General features: G+C 42.1%; 2 protein-coding genes across 6 annotated transcripts in view; one reads left to right on the top strand and one right to left on the bottom strand.

Annotated features, from left to right (window-relative positions):
* Positions 1-6,271, top strand: part of Abhd18 (abhydrolase domain containing 18) — a 37,777-nt gene extending 31,506 nt beyond the window's left edge. For all 5 annotated transcript variants that reach the window (XM_057756864.1, XM_057756865.1, XM_057756862.1 and 2 more), the window contains 3 exons: positions 561-939; positions 2,313-2,475; positions 3,158-6,271. In XM_057756864.1, coding sequence (XP_057612847.1) covers positions 561-939; positions 2,313-2,475; positions 3,158-3,209 — 594 coding nt within the window. In that variant the 3' untranslated portion in view covers positions 3,210-6,271. The remainder of the gene's footprint in view (positions 1-560; positions 940-2,312; positions 2,476-3,157) is intronic.
* Positions 6,272-13,759: 7,488 nt separating this feature from the next.
* Positions 13,760-14,314, bottom strand: LOC130866053 (FUN14 domain-containing protein 2-like). The gene has a single exon (XM_057757301.1). The coding sequence runs from the start codon at positions 14,312-14,314 to the stop codon at positions 13,760-13,762; it is 555 nt and encodes a 184-aa protein (XP_057613284.1).
* Between the last annotated feature and the right edge of the window lie 2,497 nt (positions 14,315-16,811).

Genomic DNA, 16,811 nt, shown 5'->3' with positions numbered 1-16,811 from the left:
TCCACCTTCATGCTGCCTCTAGCAACCACAACTTATTTGTCTCCAAATATGACTGTGTAAATCTTATATAGCAGAATACACATTTTGCCCTTTGTACCTGGTTTATTCACATGCCATAATGTCTTCAGTGTTCATCCATGTGCCTTGAAAGGGACTTTAGAGCTAGGGATGATGGCCTGTGCCTGTAATCTCAGCACTTGGGAAGCCAAGGCAGGAAGTTCAAAAATGGGAGGGAGCCTATGTAGTGGGACTCTATGCCAGAAAAAGGAAGAAAAATAAATACTTCCATTACTCTGTGTGTGGAGGTAGGGAGATCTGTGACAAGGTCTCACTGGGTAGCCCAGACTAGCTTAGAGCACCCTGTTCTCCTGCCCCGGCCTCTCAAGTGCTGTGATTATAGGTGTGTGCTACTACCTCTAGCTTGTTGTTAATTTCTGAGACTATTCCATTGATGTATGCCCTGCTATACATTTTATCTACTAATTCTTCTTTCCTTTTCTGTTTTTAAATATCTCACAAAGTTCTAATATAAAATGTTTTCTTTTTTATCATATATTCAGGCAGATTCTTTCAAAATGGGACATGACTTCATGAAACACTTCCCTAGCAGTGCAGACAAGCTGACCAACCTAAATCTGGTTTCCAGAACATTAAACTTAGATACAACAGACCAAGTTGTGTCCCCAAAGCATGTTGAGTGCCATGATTCTGGTAAAACACCTATCAGTACTACTTCAAAAGGACACTTGTTACAAGATACCTCTAAGATGGAATGCCTGAATCAAACACTCTCAACTAACAAAAGTCGTTATGCAAGTTACAACCCTCAGTCATCTCCCCTGCTCAGCAAAGAACAGAAAAGAAGCAATCTTCAGAAAGAATCTCTAATCTTCATGAAAGGAGTCATGGATGAATGCACTCATGTAGCAAACTTCTCAGGTACTAATTTTCACAGGAAACTGGGAACAGCTGTGCTCTGTAAATATTTCTTAGATACACTTCACGTGTGGATGGATGTTTTGCCTGCATGCGTGTCTGTACACCACGTACATTCCTGGTGTCCATGGAAGCCAGAAGAAGGTGTCAGATCCCCAGGAATTAGTAGAGTTACAGATGATTGTGAGCCACATTGTGGGAACTGAGGATCAAACACAGTTCTTTGGAATAGCAGTCAGTGCTCTTAACAACTCAAGCCATCATTCCAGCTCCCTTGTATGTGTTTGTTTATTTGTTTTTTGGTTTTTTTTTTTTGTTTTTTTTTTTTGTTTTGTTTTGTTTTTCGAGACAGGGTTCCTTCATAGCTTTGGAGTCTATCATGGAACTCTGTAGACCAGGCTGGCCTCGGATTCATGAAGATCCACCTGCCTCTACCTCCTGAGTGCTGGGATTAAAGGTATTTGCAACCACTGCCCGGCATGTATGTTTGTTTTTATTTTTCTGTTTATATCTTTAGAATATTAATTTTAGATCTGGGGGTATAGCATGCATAATGTCTGGGCTCAATCCCCCACACACTGCATAAACTCAAATGGTTACAGTGCTATATGCCTGTAATCTTAGCATTAGAACTCAGAGGTAGAGGCAAGAAGACCAGAAGTTCACAGTCCAGCCTGGACTACATGAGAATTCTGTCTTAAAACAAAATAAAGAACTGCTGGGCAGTGGTGGTGCATGTCTTTAATCCCAGTACTCAGGAGGCAGAGGCAGGCAGATCTCTGTGAGTTCAAGCCCAACCTGCTCTACAGAGTGAGTTCCAGGACAGGCTCCAAAGCTACATAGAGAAACTGTGTCTTGAAAACAAAACAAAACCAAAAAAAGAAGCACTTCATTTTTATGAAATGAATATTGTGGTGCCGTGGCATAGTGTTTTTCTCTTTTGAGGATGCATGTTCATCTGTATGTCCACATACATGTGGAAGCCAGAAGTCAACACAGGTGTCGTCCTCAGTCACTCTCCACCCTAATTTTTTGAGACAAGCTTTCTCACTAAGCCTAGAGTTTACTAAATTCCACTAGACTGGCTTTGCCAGTGTCTACGTCCCCAGAGGTTATAAGTGAAGCCCTGTGTCCAGCTTTTAAGTTCTGGGGATCTAAACTTGTGCCGCAAGTACTACAGTAACAAAACCACCTCCCTAGGGTCTAAGACGTGATCTGTGTTGTTCATACTGGTCTCGAACTTGCAATTCTCTGCCTCAGCCTTCCAAGTAGCTAGGATTAAAGACTCATATATGGTGCATTTTGTTTGGTAATATATTTTAGGTATTTATGCAAAATTCAAAGCACTTTTTAATACATCAAAATTCTATACTTAGTTCCAGTTGACCCAAGCCTCATTATAGTGGTCCAAGCCAAAGAGGATGCCTATATTCCACGGACAGGAGTTCGAAGCCTGCAAGAAATTTGGCCTGGTTGTGAAATCCGGTACCTAGAAGGGGGTCATATCAGTGCTTATCTCTTTAAACAAGGACTCTTCAGGTAAGATTATTCGTCTAAATTAGTATTTATTTGTTGATTGTTCAGGGGACTATTTTTTTGCTTAAAAAATATGTGGAGGCCAACAAGGAAATAGGATGACTAGAACATATAAGAAAAATATTTTAGCCGGGCGGTGGTGGCGCACGCCTTTAATCCCAGCACTCGGGAGGCAGAGGCAGGCGGATCTCTGTGAGCTCGAGACCAGCCTGGTCTACAAGAGCTAGTTCCAGGACAGGCTCCAAAGCCACAGAGAAACCCTGTCTCGAAAAACCAAAAAAAAAAAAAGAAAAATATTTTAACCAGGCAGAGGAGGACTAGAACATATAAGAAAAATATTTTAGCCAGGCAGAGGAGGACTAGAACATATAAGAAAAATATTTTAGCCAGGCAGAGGAAGATTAGAACATATAAGAAAAATATTTTAAGCCAGGCGGTGGTGGCACACACCTTTAATCCCAGCACTCGGGAGGCAGAGGCAGGCGGATCTCCGTGAGTTCCAGGACAGGAACCAAAAATCTTATTTAGAAGGATTTCTTCTATATTGTTCTCTTATTTTGTCCTCTAGAGATACCAGAAGTATATTTTATCAGATAGTTTTAACCAGAGATCATTTTAGAAAAACAATAGTTATTTGTCCTCCATATTTGCCAATGACTGATTATTTCTTTTCACTTCATTTTAGACAAGCCATCTATGATGCCTTTGAACGTTTCCTTCATAAATATGCTAACTAATCGGATCAATGGATCCTACTAAAAGCGTTCACCCTACGATGATGTGAAAAACAAGCAGACAGCACTACTTACCTGATTGCTGCCATATAGTCTGTGTGCCAGTGTTATGGGTCAGTTACCAACTGTAGATTTCATTAATGTAAAAGGAGTACTTGAATCATACAATCCTGAAGTGTTTGTTACTCTTGAAAATCTCATATATCCAATATGACATTTGTTGTTAATATTTATAAAAACATTTTAATTATGAATAATTTATTGATTTTGAATAAATAGGAACCCTATTGGTTTTTAATAGAATTGTTAAAACTAAGATTATATAACATATGTACTGTATACTGTTATATGGCATTTTTTGCTATTAACTTGATTTTAAAACCTGTGTTCCTCCTTTTTGTCTATGTAGTGGGTTTGTAATCTAGCTTTCAACTTTAGGTAATTTACTGCCATAGAAATACCTAAGATGTGTAAATCAGTGTTACCTTTGAATTCTGAAAACTATCCTGACTGCTGAGCTGTGCCTCTGTGTACAAACTGCAATCCCAGCACTTGAGAAGTGAAGGCAAGAGGGTCAAGAGTCCCATCATTGTTCATAGAGCAAAGTTGAGGCCAGCCTGAGCTACGCGAGACCCTGTCTCAAAAAAATATGTCTGGCATTGGTAGCTCATGTCTTCAATCCCAACAGGTAGGAAAGAGAGGCCTGCAGAGCTCTATTGAGTTTAAGGCCAGTCTGGTCCATGAGGCAAGTTGCAGGCCTGCCAAAACTACATGATAAGACTGTCTCAAAAACAGTAACACGACAGTATAAAACAAAACCTTACTGCTTTGTAATGTTTTACTAATAACCTGAATGCTGAAATATGCAAATAAGATTAGTTAGACAATTGGGCGGTGGTGGTGCACGCCTTTAATCCCAGCACTCGGGAGGCAGGAGGATCTCTGTGAGTTCGAGACCAGCCTGGTCTACAATAGCTAGTTCCGGGATAGGCACCAAAGCTATAGAGAAACCCTGTCTCAAAAAAACCAAAAAAAAAAAAAAGATTAGTTAGACTAGGGCAGACTTTAAAGTGTTATCAAACGTCAGGTCAGAACAGTGCCAGGCCTGGGGCTGTACTTGCCCAGCCAGTGAAGACTCTGAGGCCAGTCCCCAGTCCGCCAAACAGAAAGAAAACCTATATGTGTCTGGGGTGGGGGTCAAACATGCTCTATATTTAAGAGAGCTTTGTCTTGAAAAATGCATATGCTAGATGAGCTTTTCACTAGATACTGGATTCTTTCAGGCATTTCTTACACACCTGGTTCTTCTGTTGCTTAAAGACTGAGTTAACAGCTTTGACTTTTTAATTTCAGAATTTAATAGCTACATATAAAATTGAACCATTGTACAGAAAAACTTGAGGCTTTGTACACTGCTAACTTTTTAAATGGGAACTATATGGATAGATATATGGTGCTGATAATAGACTTCTCTGAGCAAGAATGTTTAAAAGGTAATATTAAAATGTGTTTGTTTGAAATCTGTATTGCTCTTAAATTTAAGTTTAATGGAGATATGTGGATTTTTTTTCTCTTTTTCAAGCCAGGGTTTCTGGGTAGCTTTGAAGCCTGTGGATAGGTGGATATTAACATGCCTTTGGCAGCTTTTTAAAGCTGCTGCGCCATTCTGATGTCTGTTCCTAAAGTTCCCGACTGCTGTTTGGACATTTTTACTGTGGAGTCAGTGATGGAAAAGTAGTTGCTTCTTGGACACTTGGACTTTCACATACATCACAGTAAAGCTGTTAGAGCTACAGCAATTTCGTATATTCAGACTAGAACTTTTACTTTTGACTTCCAGAACAAAATGATCCTTTAAATAAAACCTGTGTACACCTTTAATCCCAGTGCTCTGGAGGCTAAGGCAGGCCAATCTCTCAGCTGGAGGCCAGCCTGGTCTACTGAGTGAATTCCACCAGGGCTACACAGAGAAAACCTGTCTGTCTTTTTTTTAAAAAATAAATAAAATAAGAGATTAAATGTATTACACCATTCTACCATGCATATAGTTAGAGAATTTCTTTGGATTCTGAACATAGTTTCAGCCAAAAACAACATTTTTCTTCACATATGCATTTATTAAAAACATTCTGTGGTATGTAGGTTTTCTACTAGTAAAATAATGAAAATTTGATATTTTAATTAATTCTTAGACTATTTTAGAATTTTTATTTTTTAAGACCTGGGTACAGAGTCAGGCATGGTGGGACATACCCTTAATCCCAGCTCTGGGAAGCAGAGTTCAAGGCAAGCCTGGTCTGCAAAGCAATTCAGAACTCAGAACAGTCAGAGATACACAGTGAAACCTTATCTCAACAGAGGAGAAAAAAAAAAAAAAAGGAAGAACTGTGTGTCACTGGCAGGACATGCCTGTAATTCCAGCACTTGGGAGGTAAAGGATCAGTCACAAGTTCCAGGCCAATACGGTCTACATAGTGTGTTCCCAGACCACTCAGGACTATCTGTCTCAAATAAATAAATTCATTTTCATCCTTCATTCACAAAACTGCCTAAGCTGATTAATTCAGAGAGAAAAAAATACCTTTCTTTCACCTTTAAGCCCACTCAGCATAATGATAGCTTAGATACAAGCATGCATACACACACATTATATATATTCTTTGAGAAATTAATGTATTTTCAAAGAAGTCCTGCCTGTCATTTTCATGACACTTTGTGGATTAGGTCTATAAATACTGTAGATTCAATCAGACCAGAGTTGTAGGGAACTAGTTTTCACAGGCCAGTTTGACCCAATTTTATCTGGTGTACATAATAGGTGTGGATTCCCAGTTCTGCTAGCAGACTTCTTACATGTAGGTAACTACTACTCTGTATTTTCCACTCCGCTCTAAAGACCCCTGGTGTAGTTCTATAGTTAGACTTCATGATTTGCCAATGTTGTAATTAGATTTTATCAATGTATTTTAATGTGGTGCTTTCTCTAATGTATATTAACATTATAACTGAATTTTTAAGATATTTTCAAATTTATATTTCATAATAAAAATCTATTTTAAAAGTTATTTGCCTTGTTTTCTTTTTAAAGAAGTATTATTCCAACTACCAGAAGCATTTATCGTTTGATTCGTGTGTCCAAACCTGAATTAACTGGGTTTGCCTTTAGCTCTTATACCCATGTGGTAAGGCAGGAATGAGTCAAGGAAGCTCTAACACAGTATCAATATGCTAATGTCTCTTCAGAGCCAGGTTTTACTCCATCCCAGGAGAACAAGCACTCTGGCATACCATGTTTGTCTCGGCGTCGTTTAACTTAGATGTGATTATGTTGAAAATAGTAAACATAAAAAAAAAGGGCCGGGCTGTGGTGGCGCACGCCTTTAATCCCAGCACTCGGGAGGCAGAGGCAGGCGGATCTTTGTGAGTTTGAGGCCAACCTGGTCTACAAGAGCTAGTTCCAGGAGAGGCTCCAAAGCTACAGAGAAACCCTGTCCCGAAAAACTAAAAAAAAAAACATATGGCAAGTGGTGGCGGAGCACGCCTTTATCCCTGGCTTTATCCCCTGCATCGGGAGGCAGAGGCAGGCAGTAAGGTGTCATTTAACTATAGGATCCCCCTTGAGCTGGGAGAAATGAGGTCCTGGACAAAGGCTGCCGTAAAATGGTCTGAGAATCAGATGTGGTTGCTCATATCTGTAATCCCAACACTGGAGAAGTTAAGGGCAGGAGGAAAGAAAGTGCAAAGCCAGCTGGGCTGACTCACACCTGTAGTGTTGGTTTGTACCTGTACCTGCAAGCATGTGCACACATACACACACAAATAAGTTTAATGGAAATTTTGTGCCAGACGGTGGTAGTGTATGCCTTTAATCCCATCATTCAGAAAGATGAAGCAGTTGAATTTCTGAGTTGGAGGCCAGCCTGGTCTACAAAACAAGTTACATTACAGCCAGGGCTACACAGAGAAACCCAGTCTCAAAAAACAAAACAAAGGCGGTGGTAACACACACCTTTAATCCCAATACTTGGGAGGCAGAGGGCAGATGCATCTGTGTGAGTTCGAGACCCGCCTGGCCTACGAAGCAAGTTCCAGGTAAATTCCAGGACAGCCAGGGCTGTTACAGAGAAAAACCCTGTCTCAAAAAACAAACAACAAGCCGGGCGGTGGTGGTGCACGCCTTTAATCCCAGCACTCGGGAGGCAGAGGCAGGAGGAGCTCTGTGAGTTCGAGACCAACCTGGTCTACAAGAGCTAGTTCCAGGACAGGCTCCAAAGCCACAGAGAAACCCTGTCTCGAAAAACCAAACAAACAAAAAAAAAAAAACAACAACAACAAAATAATAAGTAAATAATGATAATAATAAATATACATTATGTAATATATTATTTTTCAAATATGCAATAAATATTTTATATGTGTTATTATTTTGTCTCAGATTATTTTGAGACAAGGTTTCACTATGTAACCCTGTCTGGCCTGAAATTCACTATGTAGCTCAGGCTGGCCTTGAACTCAGAGATCTGCCTGCCTCTGCCTCCTGAGCATTGGAATTTTGCTGAACTGAGAGTAGAATTATTATTATTGTTTTTCAAGACAGGGTTTCTCTGTAGCTTTGGGGGGTCTGTCCTGGAACTAGCTCTTGTAGATCAGGCTGTCCTCAAACTCACAGAGATCCGCCTGCCTCTGCCTCCTGAGTGCTGGGATTAAAGGCGTGCGCCACCACCGCCAGGCTGGAATTATTTTTTTGAAGGAGATAATTCACATTTGTTTCAAAGTTTGCTCCATATCATCGAAACCTTTTGCAAATGCTCATGTGTCAAGGCTCTTTCACCAGGACATCTTGGCTCTGAGACTATCTGCGCAAATTGACTTAATTTTACCATGTAGCCCTGGCTGGCCTGGAGCTACCTATGTAGACCAGGTCGGCTTTTCCTCAGAAATCTCCTACCTTGGGGGCTGGAGAGGTGGCTCAGAGGTTAAGAGCACTGGCTGCTCTTCCAGAGGTCCTGAGTTCAATTCCCAGCAACGACGTGGTGGCTCACAACCATCTGTAATGAGATCTGGTGCCCTCTCCTTCACTGTATGCATACAAGCAGACAGAATACTGTATACATAATAAATAAATAAATCTTAAAAAGAAATCTCCTGCCTCTCCCTCCTGAGTGTCTGGAGCAAATGCTTTTAGTTGGACCTTTCAGTGGGTTTTTATAAAATTGCACCCCATTTCTCTCCATGTTCACTATGTTGCAGAAACACAAAGCGATGACAGTACCACGTATGGTTTCCATTGTGACTACACTAAATGCGTAGTGTAAAGCAGCCAAAGGACCTGCAGAAATGAGTCAACATGACTGTGTTCCAGCGATGTGCTGTGTTCAAACTTTTGCAACTGAAATTTGAATTTCATATGATTTTCATGTCTCACAAAGTATTCTTTTCGCTTTTAGAGTGTTTTTCTAGCATGCTCAAAACCTGGGTTCAATATCCCCAGGGATGTGGAGGAAGGGGAAAAGCCATTGGTACTTTATCCCTGTAGGGAGCACAGGCTTTGACCAGGGCCACAGTGTCCATGCCCAAGCCACGTAGCTAATGCAGCACTGACTTGTTTCCTGTCACCTTTACAATATGATGATCTTGGGATGGATGCAGCTGTCCAGTAAGACAACTAGTCCCCTTCAATGGCCATGTAATAAACAGGTGGACTAGAGTTGTAGTTTGGTGGTAGAGTGCTAGCATTGGTGAGGCTCCAGCGGCTGTAAAACAATAACAAATGTAGGAGTATCATAAAGGTGAAAATATTTACATAAGAAGAGTAAAGCCAAAAAAAAAAAAAAAAAAAAAAAAAAAAAAGTAAAGCTACCAAGCGTGGTGGCATCTTTAATCCCAGTGCTCCTGAGGCAAAGCCAGGTGGATCTCTGAGTTCAAGGCCAGCCTGGTGTACAGAGTGAGTTCCAGGATAGCCAGAGATACACAGAGAAACCCTGTCTCAAAAAACCAAAAAGAAGAGGAGCAGAAAGAGGAGGATAAGAAGAAGAAAAAGAGGCCTTTCCTTCACTTTCCTATCTATGATTTTGTAAAACTTTTTTTTCATCATTGAGAAAATACTGGGTCACAGGGTTATGGCAGATCTTTTTTTTTTGTTAGTTTGTTTGTTTTGGTTTTCCAAGACAGGACTTCTCTGTGGCTTTGGAGCTGTCCTGGAACTACCTCTGTAGAACTGGTTGGCCTCGAACTCACAGAGATCGGCCCGCCTCTACCTCCCAAGTGCCGGGACTAAAGGCGTGCACCGCCACCACCCAGCTATGGCAGATCTTTCTAATGTTAGCAAATTTAATTACATATGAAAATTACATTGAGGATCTGAAGAGATGGCAGTGTGTTCAACTGCTTTCTGTGCAAGTACAGGGACCCAAGTTCCTAAGCCAATATCCATATTAAAAAGTGTGGAACCAGGCCTTGGTGGCACACGCCTTTAATCCCAGCAGATTTGGCAGAGGCAGGTCAATCTCTGTGAGTTCAAGGTCAGCCTGGTCTACAAGAACTAGTTCCCGGACAGGCTCCAAAACAAAACAAAACAAAAATGGAAAAAGGGAGAGGGAGAGAAAAGGAGGACAGAGAAGAGAGCGAGCCAGACTCTTCACACCTCAAGCATACATACCCAGGAACTCAACCACTCTATAAGCTGAGCATCAAGTGTTTAGCACATCCAGAGGACATTTCAGATCCTAACCATAACAGTAACTATTCTTCACTTAGAATTGTATTTCCTTGCCAGGTGGTTGTCGCACACGCCTTTAACCCCAGCACTCAGAAAGTAGACGCAGGCAGATCTCTGTGAGTTCCACGCTAGCCTGGTCTACAGCACGAGATCCAGGACAGGCACCAAAGCGACACAGAGAAACCCTGTCTCCAAATACAACACAAAAACTGTACCTCCATCCCACCACATTTATCCAAAGAGCTGACCTCACTGGGAATAGGTAACATGTGTAACATTGTAATTTGTGTGTGTGTGTGTGTACATGCTGTGGTAAGCAAGTAGATGCCAGAGGACAACTTGCAGAAGCCAGTTCTCTCCTTCCAGCCATGTGGGTCCTAGACAATCTGATGGAGGTGGGTCTTGTATTAATCTGTTGCTTTCATTGGTTAATTAATAAAAAAAAAACTGCTTAACCCTGATAGGACATAAAATTAGATAGGCGGAGTAAACAAAACAGGATGCTGGGAGAAAGAAGCCGAGTCAGTGAGTCACCATGATTCTCCCACTCCAGACAGATGCAGGTTAAGATCTTTCCTGGTAAGCCAGCTCGTGGTGCTACACAGAATATTAGAAATGGGCTAAATCAATATGTAAGAGCTAGCCAATAAGAGGCTGGAACTAATGGACAAGGCAGTGTTTAAAAGAATACAGTTTCCGTGTAATTATTTTGGGTAAAGCCATGCGGGCAGCCGGGTGCCGGAATGCAGTCTGCCGCTCATATTACTACAACAATCAAAGAGGTATCAGGCAAGTACTTTTAGCTACTGAGCTTTCTCAGCAGCTCTTGATTTTTGTTAACTAGGTAAAGAATACACTGGCTATTCTGTTTCCAATTTAATTCACCCCTAATAGTCACAATCCATTTAGTGCAAACCCCCAAACTAAAGGTGTAGGTTCACAGATGTCACTGCCCTACATGCCGGTCTCACTTCAGGGGTCTCCAGGCCGTCATAAATATATCTTCTGACTTGACTTTAAGAAAAGTTCTCTTAAGTTTCTTGTGGATCAATGATTTGCTAGAATGACTGACAGAACTCTGAAAAACCCTATATAGTGCTTATTTTTTTTAAATTATAAAGTGCTTATAATAAAGGATAGATACAACACAAAAACAGCCAAACATGTTGAGATATGGTCTCTACAAGTGGAGTCAGGGAGTGTTGAGATGTCATGGTGTCTACAAATGGAGTCAGGGAGTATCTCCATTCAGACATCACGATATCTGTCCAACAGAGTCCCACCAAAGTCAGTGTCTAGAGTCTGTATTGGGGTTATATTACTCAGACATGATAAACTATGTGGCCCAGTGATAGAACATAACATGCAGTTCCCATCCTCCAAGCTGGCCTGAAGTTCAGCCTTCTAATTATGTGGTTTATCTCTCTGGTGGCCTGAAACTTTTTGCCACTATGCTCACTATGAGCCACCTCAGTAGCAAGAACCTTGGGAGCATCTGGATCTTATAGAGTCCTAGGTTTGTCCATGCTTCACATACACCCACAGCCTCTCAGATACTTTTGTTTTAAAGATGAGGTCTTACTGGTAGCCCGGGTTGGCCTTAAACTCAGGACCATCTTGCCTCAACCTACAAGTGCTAGGGTTATAGACAGCTGTCACTACATCTTGCTAAATAATGGGTTTTTTGCTTGGTTGGTTGATGATGCTGGGAATGGCTTTATGTATGCCAGAAAAGCACCGTACTAAGATGCATCTCCACTTTATTAGATAACATGGATATTTATTCTTAAAGGAAAAATAATTAGAATATATACACATATACATACTTATAATAATACTTGTTTTACAGTAGAGTCTATATATAATGCAGATAGATTACATTTAAGAAGTAGTCTTCAGCCAGGCGATGGAAGTGCACGCCTTTAATCCCAGTACTTGGAGAAAGAGGCAGCTTAATCACAGAAAATTCAAGGCCAACCTGGTCTTCAAAGCAAGTTCAGGACAGGACTGTTACGCAGAGAATCCCTATCTGGGTGGGGAGGGTCAATTTTCCAGTTGCATGTGGCAGTACATGCTTGTGGTTCCTGCACATGTGAGTGGAGGTAGGTGGATCAGGAGTTCAAGGTCATCCTTGGCTACAAGATGATTTGAGATTAGCCTTAATTATATGAGATCCTGTTTCAAAAAGAAAACCATAAAAACTAATTTTTATTTACCATTTGTTTAATGACTTTAAAAAACAAAAGAAAACAAAGTACAATTGACATTTTCCTTTGGAGGGGTTGGTTTTTTTAGTAAGAGTTTTAAGTGAATGGAAGAATGTAAACATAATTTAAACTGTAAAGACCCAATTGGCTTATAAACAAATGGTTGTTGCTCAGGTCTACGGATTTTGTGGTTTTAGTAGGGTTTTTTCCCCATTGGTAGAAATATGAAGATCTAATCCTGGTATTAAAGGTGGAAACCCAGACATACTCAAAGACAGAGAAGTAACCGTTTCTTCTTCCCTTGTAGCATACAGTTTCCAAGGTAATCCTTAAGATCATTGTTTTCCGATGCTCACAGTGTTGAGTTTGGGCAGAACCCATGATTTTTACCTTCTGATCAACAGGCAGTGGAAACACTGATTGCACTCACACAGTTGCCCTTTCTGCAGAGGTGTTGACCCCAGAGGCCGTCTCTCTCTCCACCTGGTCATGAAGAAAAGAAGTCAGTGCTGTTTCTGATTTGTATGGCGAGAGCAAAGTCCGTGTGAGATCAACTGTGTGGATGGCCTCCCAGAGCTGAGCTGGTCCTCTGGTTGACAAAGCACAAAATGTGAATCAATCCTACAGTTGCAAATATAGAAAATGTACCCCAGACCTAGGCCCGAAAGCAGATTGTTCTTCTTGAAGCGTCTAGTTGAAAATTTCCCCCAGCTGACGTTTGATTGAAGTAGTCGAGGCCCTGAAGTAGAGAGCCCAGCTAGATGGGTTATGGCATACTAATCCTGGGGGGAAAGGCAAATGAGAAGATTGAGAAGAGGCAAAGTAGACTCGGAGATGTATTCTTCAGTTCTTTCTTAAGGTCTTGGGGAAGCTGTTCCCTGTGACTTGGACCTGTAATCCCACCTCCACAGGAAGCTGAGACATAAGAATGTCAAGTTCCAGGCCAGCGAGAGCAATTTAGTGAGACCTCTCCAAATGAAAAATACCCAAAAGCCTGGGAATATAGCTCAGTGGTAGCCCTTGGCCTAGTACAAGTAGTAGGAGCAAGGCCCTAGGCCCACCCTACCCTACCCCTTCCCCCGAAAAAAGAAAAACAAACAGGACTTAGTTAAGCTTTCAGGGATTTAGATTATGGCCCTTTTTGAAGAGAGTCACACTTCTGAGTTCCAAACTAAGATAGCTATAATTACAGCTTACTGGAGAAGTGTCCAGAGGAAAAGAAAGCATCAGTCTACTTGTAAAGTCTGTAAGGAGACTGTCCCCTAAAGCAGCTGACTAGCGGGTGGTACTCCCACAACTTTCCCTGCTTTACTTTCTTCCCATGCTCAAAGTCAGACACGTTCAGTTCCTTTCCACATAGCGCTCTTCCAGCTCGACTGTTAGGGGCAGATCTTAAAGATGGTTTGGGGCAGGTTTTACACACGGGGGAAGGACCATTCCTGTTGACCTCCAGATGGAGAGTGCGCTGCCCTGTGGCTTGTCAAGCCCATGGGAGGACCTGTGTTAACTTGCATGGGCAGATTTACAACAGGGAGGAGGGCAGGCATGAAGAGGAAGTGGAAAGCCTCTGGATTTTTCTACGATGGTAGATAGAGGCTGCTGAATCGTAGGAGTGGAGTGATACCCCTTTAGGATGCCATACCGAGCACAAAGCCTCCAAAAAATCCTCCAGTTACTAATACATTCTGCTTTACGAACGAAACCAACTCCTCAGCTTTGCTCTTGACCTCAGTTGGTATTTGGGCGCTCTTCCGAATCTTCAGTTGTTCCTTGGCCTTTTTCATGTCCTTCTCTACGCGATTCCAGTCAACTTTGATGTAGCCAGTATGGTTTGCGAGCTGAAGTAGAAAAAAGCCCCCTCCCACCGCTGTGGCAGCTAGCTTTCCAACTTTCTGGAATATGAAGCCAGTGCACCAGCCCGTGATGCCGCCAACCAGGAGCTGGGTTGCCACACTGTACTTCTCTCCCGCAGACCGTGTCTCCTGCCCAAAAAGTTTGCGCCACCACGGCTGGTTTTTGCCAAATTCTGTAAGATCCAATGCCTCATAAGCGTCAACGTGCTCTTGACTGTTCGTGGCCATCTCTGTGAGCTGCGAGGTGCGAGAGGACAGCCGCAGAGGGTCAGTAGGGCAGGAGATAGAGCGCTTTGCGGTTACGGTGGTGGTGGTTGTGGTCGTTGTCATGGCCTGCTGACCTTCCGCACGTGGGCAGATGTATCCATTCCCACGGCCGTGGCGAAAGAGGGCAGATGGAGAATGCGCCTCAGCTTTTCCTCAGGCGGAGCTACGTCACAAAGCCACCTTGGCCTTTATCAAACTGGGTGTTCTAAGGATCAGAAAAGGCTAAAACTCACTCGGTTGTCTATATTAGTTAGACTGGAAAAGTATATTATAAATACTAGTTGGAAGATTTGGTGGGGTTTGCCCTCAACCCCGCCCCCCCACAAAAAAAAAGAAACTAGTTCCAGGACAGGCTCCAATACAAACAAACAATAAAATTGGATGTGGCTGTGCAAATACTGTAATGGTAAAAGTAAAATGGCGCTGTTCTCTGACTGGCAACAGTGGCCAGTGTTAGGAATTTTCCTAATGCGAGCTCTCTGCTCACACAAAAATCAAACCAAATCGTAACAATCCAAATATAAAATATCTAGGTTTAATGGGATTCCTGTGCTCTCGGGTGGCCCTGGGGGGGGAACCTGGAATCTGCAAACACTACCGATGGGGATGGGGGGAAGACCACGAGAGATCTGGGAGTGGGGGAGTTTAAATAAACTGGGGGACTGGTCAAGATTTTGGTGGGCTGCTTTGACCCTCCTCTTGGGAGGGGTCAAAGTTTGGCAGGAATAGGGACAGGGACTCCAAAGATGGAGGCCAGAGACCAGGACTTGGGACTTACAGCCAGCAGGCCATGAGACCACAGTGGGCCACAAAGGCAGCCAGTCCCAGGCAAGAAGCCCCTGAGTGGCCCATGGGCTGTGAGGGCCAGTTGGTCAAAGGCAGGGAGCCATGTGGTGGGTGAGACCTTGGTGAGGCAGACAGTCCCACAAGGAGCTGCAGCCAAGGCAGGTGAGAGACAGACGGATAGGTACACTATAGAGTGAGGTTGGATATTTATTTAGTGAGTTATGAAAGGGAAAGCAGAGCTTGTCTCTTAAAGGGACAGGACACACCATTACAAATACCTGCACTGCTAAGCACTGTGTAGGGAAGGGTCAATGCATTGAAGCTTGACGGCACCAGCCTGCCACTGGGCTCTGTGAGACTCTCAAAGGAATAATACAGTTGCAATAAAGACTTGAAGCAACCTCCTTTCACCTCTGCATGCAAACACACATAAATAAATATTAAATAAAAAAGCTTTTCTGTTATGAGTTTTCTGAGAATGAAACCAGAAGAAAATATAGTTCACTCATATCATCAAAAAATGAATCCTCAGAATAAACCTGATGAAGGTAGTAAGATGCATCTATACGCCTCAGATTCAACGAAATTCCTACCGAAATTTCAATGATATCTCACAGAATTAGAAAAAAAATCATAAAATTCATATGGACTCAAACAAAACACCCACAGTAGCCAAAGTCATCAGAGGCAGAAAGAACAATACTGTAGACATCATAACCTGACTTCTGGTTATACTTCAGAAGGTTCAGTTCTAGCAACAAAAACAACACACAGACCACTAGAATAGACCCTGGAATCCACATGACCAACCTCCTAATGCTTGATGGAAGTGTCAAAAACAAACATCAAAGGGCCGTCCTCATAGACCAGCAGGTAATCAAGTTTGCTGTGCAATCCCTGGAATTCACATAAAGGGAGGAGAGAACTGATTCCTCAGACTGGCCTTGGACCTCCATGTGAAGTGAATGCTGGGGCTCGTATTCCCACAAGCACTTCTCTCTCACACATACCCACAGTGATAAATAAAATTTAAAATTGTAAAGTTCACATATATACCCCTTGTCTATAGGCAAATTAATAGTAAACTAGATTCGGCCATCAGAGTCAAAAATAGTGGATGATTGTGATAAAACCTAAAGATAATTTCCACACTAACAGATGAGACAGGAGGCTCCCCAGTTTGAGGACAGCCTGAGACATCCAAGGAGAACCTGTCTGAAAGCAGTAATATCTGTTCTCTTAGACTGGAGAGAGAAATCAGAAGCCAAGAGCACTTGTTCATATACAGGACTCAGGTTCAATTCCCAGCACCCACATTATAGCTCACAACCATTCATTCATAATTACAGTTCCTGGAAATCTGATGCTCTCTGTGGACACCAAGCCATACATGGTGCACAAATATACATCAACAAATACATATATGCAGGCAAAATTCCCATACACATAAAAATAAATTTAGAACATAATTGTTCCTTCAGAACTGGAAAAGAGAAAACGTTCTGCTTTTCTGCACTTACTAATTATCAGAATATTTTTTTTTTTTTTTGGTTTTTCAAGATAGGGTTTCTCTGTGGTTTTAGAGCCTGTCCTGGAACTAGCTCTTGTAGACCAGGCTGGTCTCGAACTCACAGAGATCCGCCTGCCTCTGCCTCCCAAGTACTGGGATTAAAGGCGTGCGCCACCACCGCCCGGCCCAGAATATCTTTTAAAAATTAAATAGTATCTTTATTTGTGTTATTGTGAGTTTTAAACAATGATTTTTTTTCATGTG

Source organism: Chionomys nivalis, chromosome 24 (assembly GCF_950005125.1).
Source record: "Chionomys nivalis chromosome 24, mChiNiv1.1, whole genome shotgun sequence".
Lineage (NCBI taxonomy): Eukaryota > Metazoa > Chordata > Mammalia > Rodentia > Cricetidae > Chionomys > Chionomys nivalis.
This window is presented reverse-complemented; position numbering and strand designations above follow the sequence as displayed.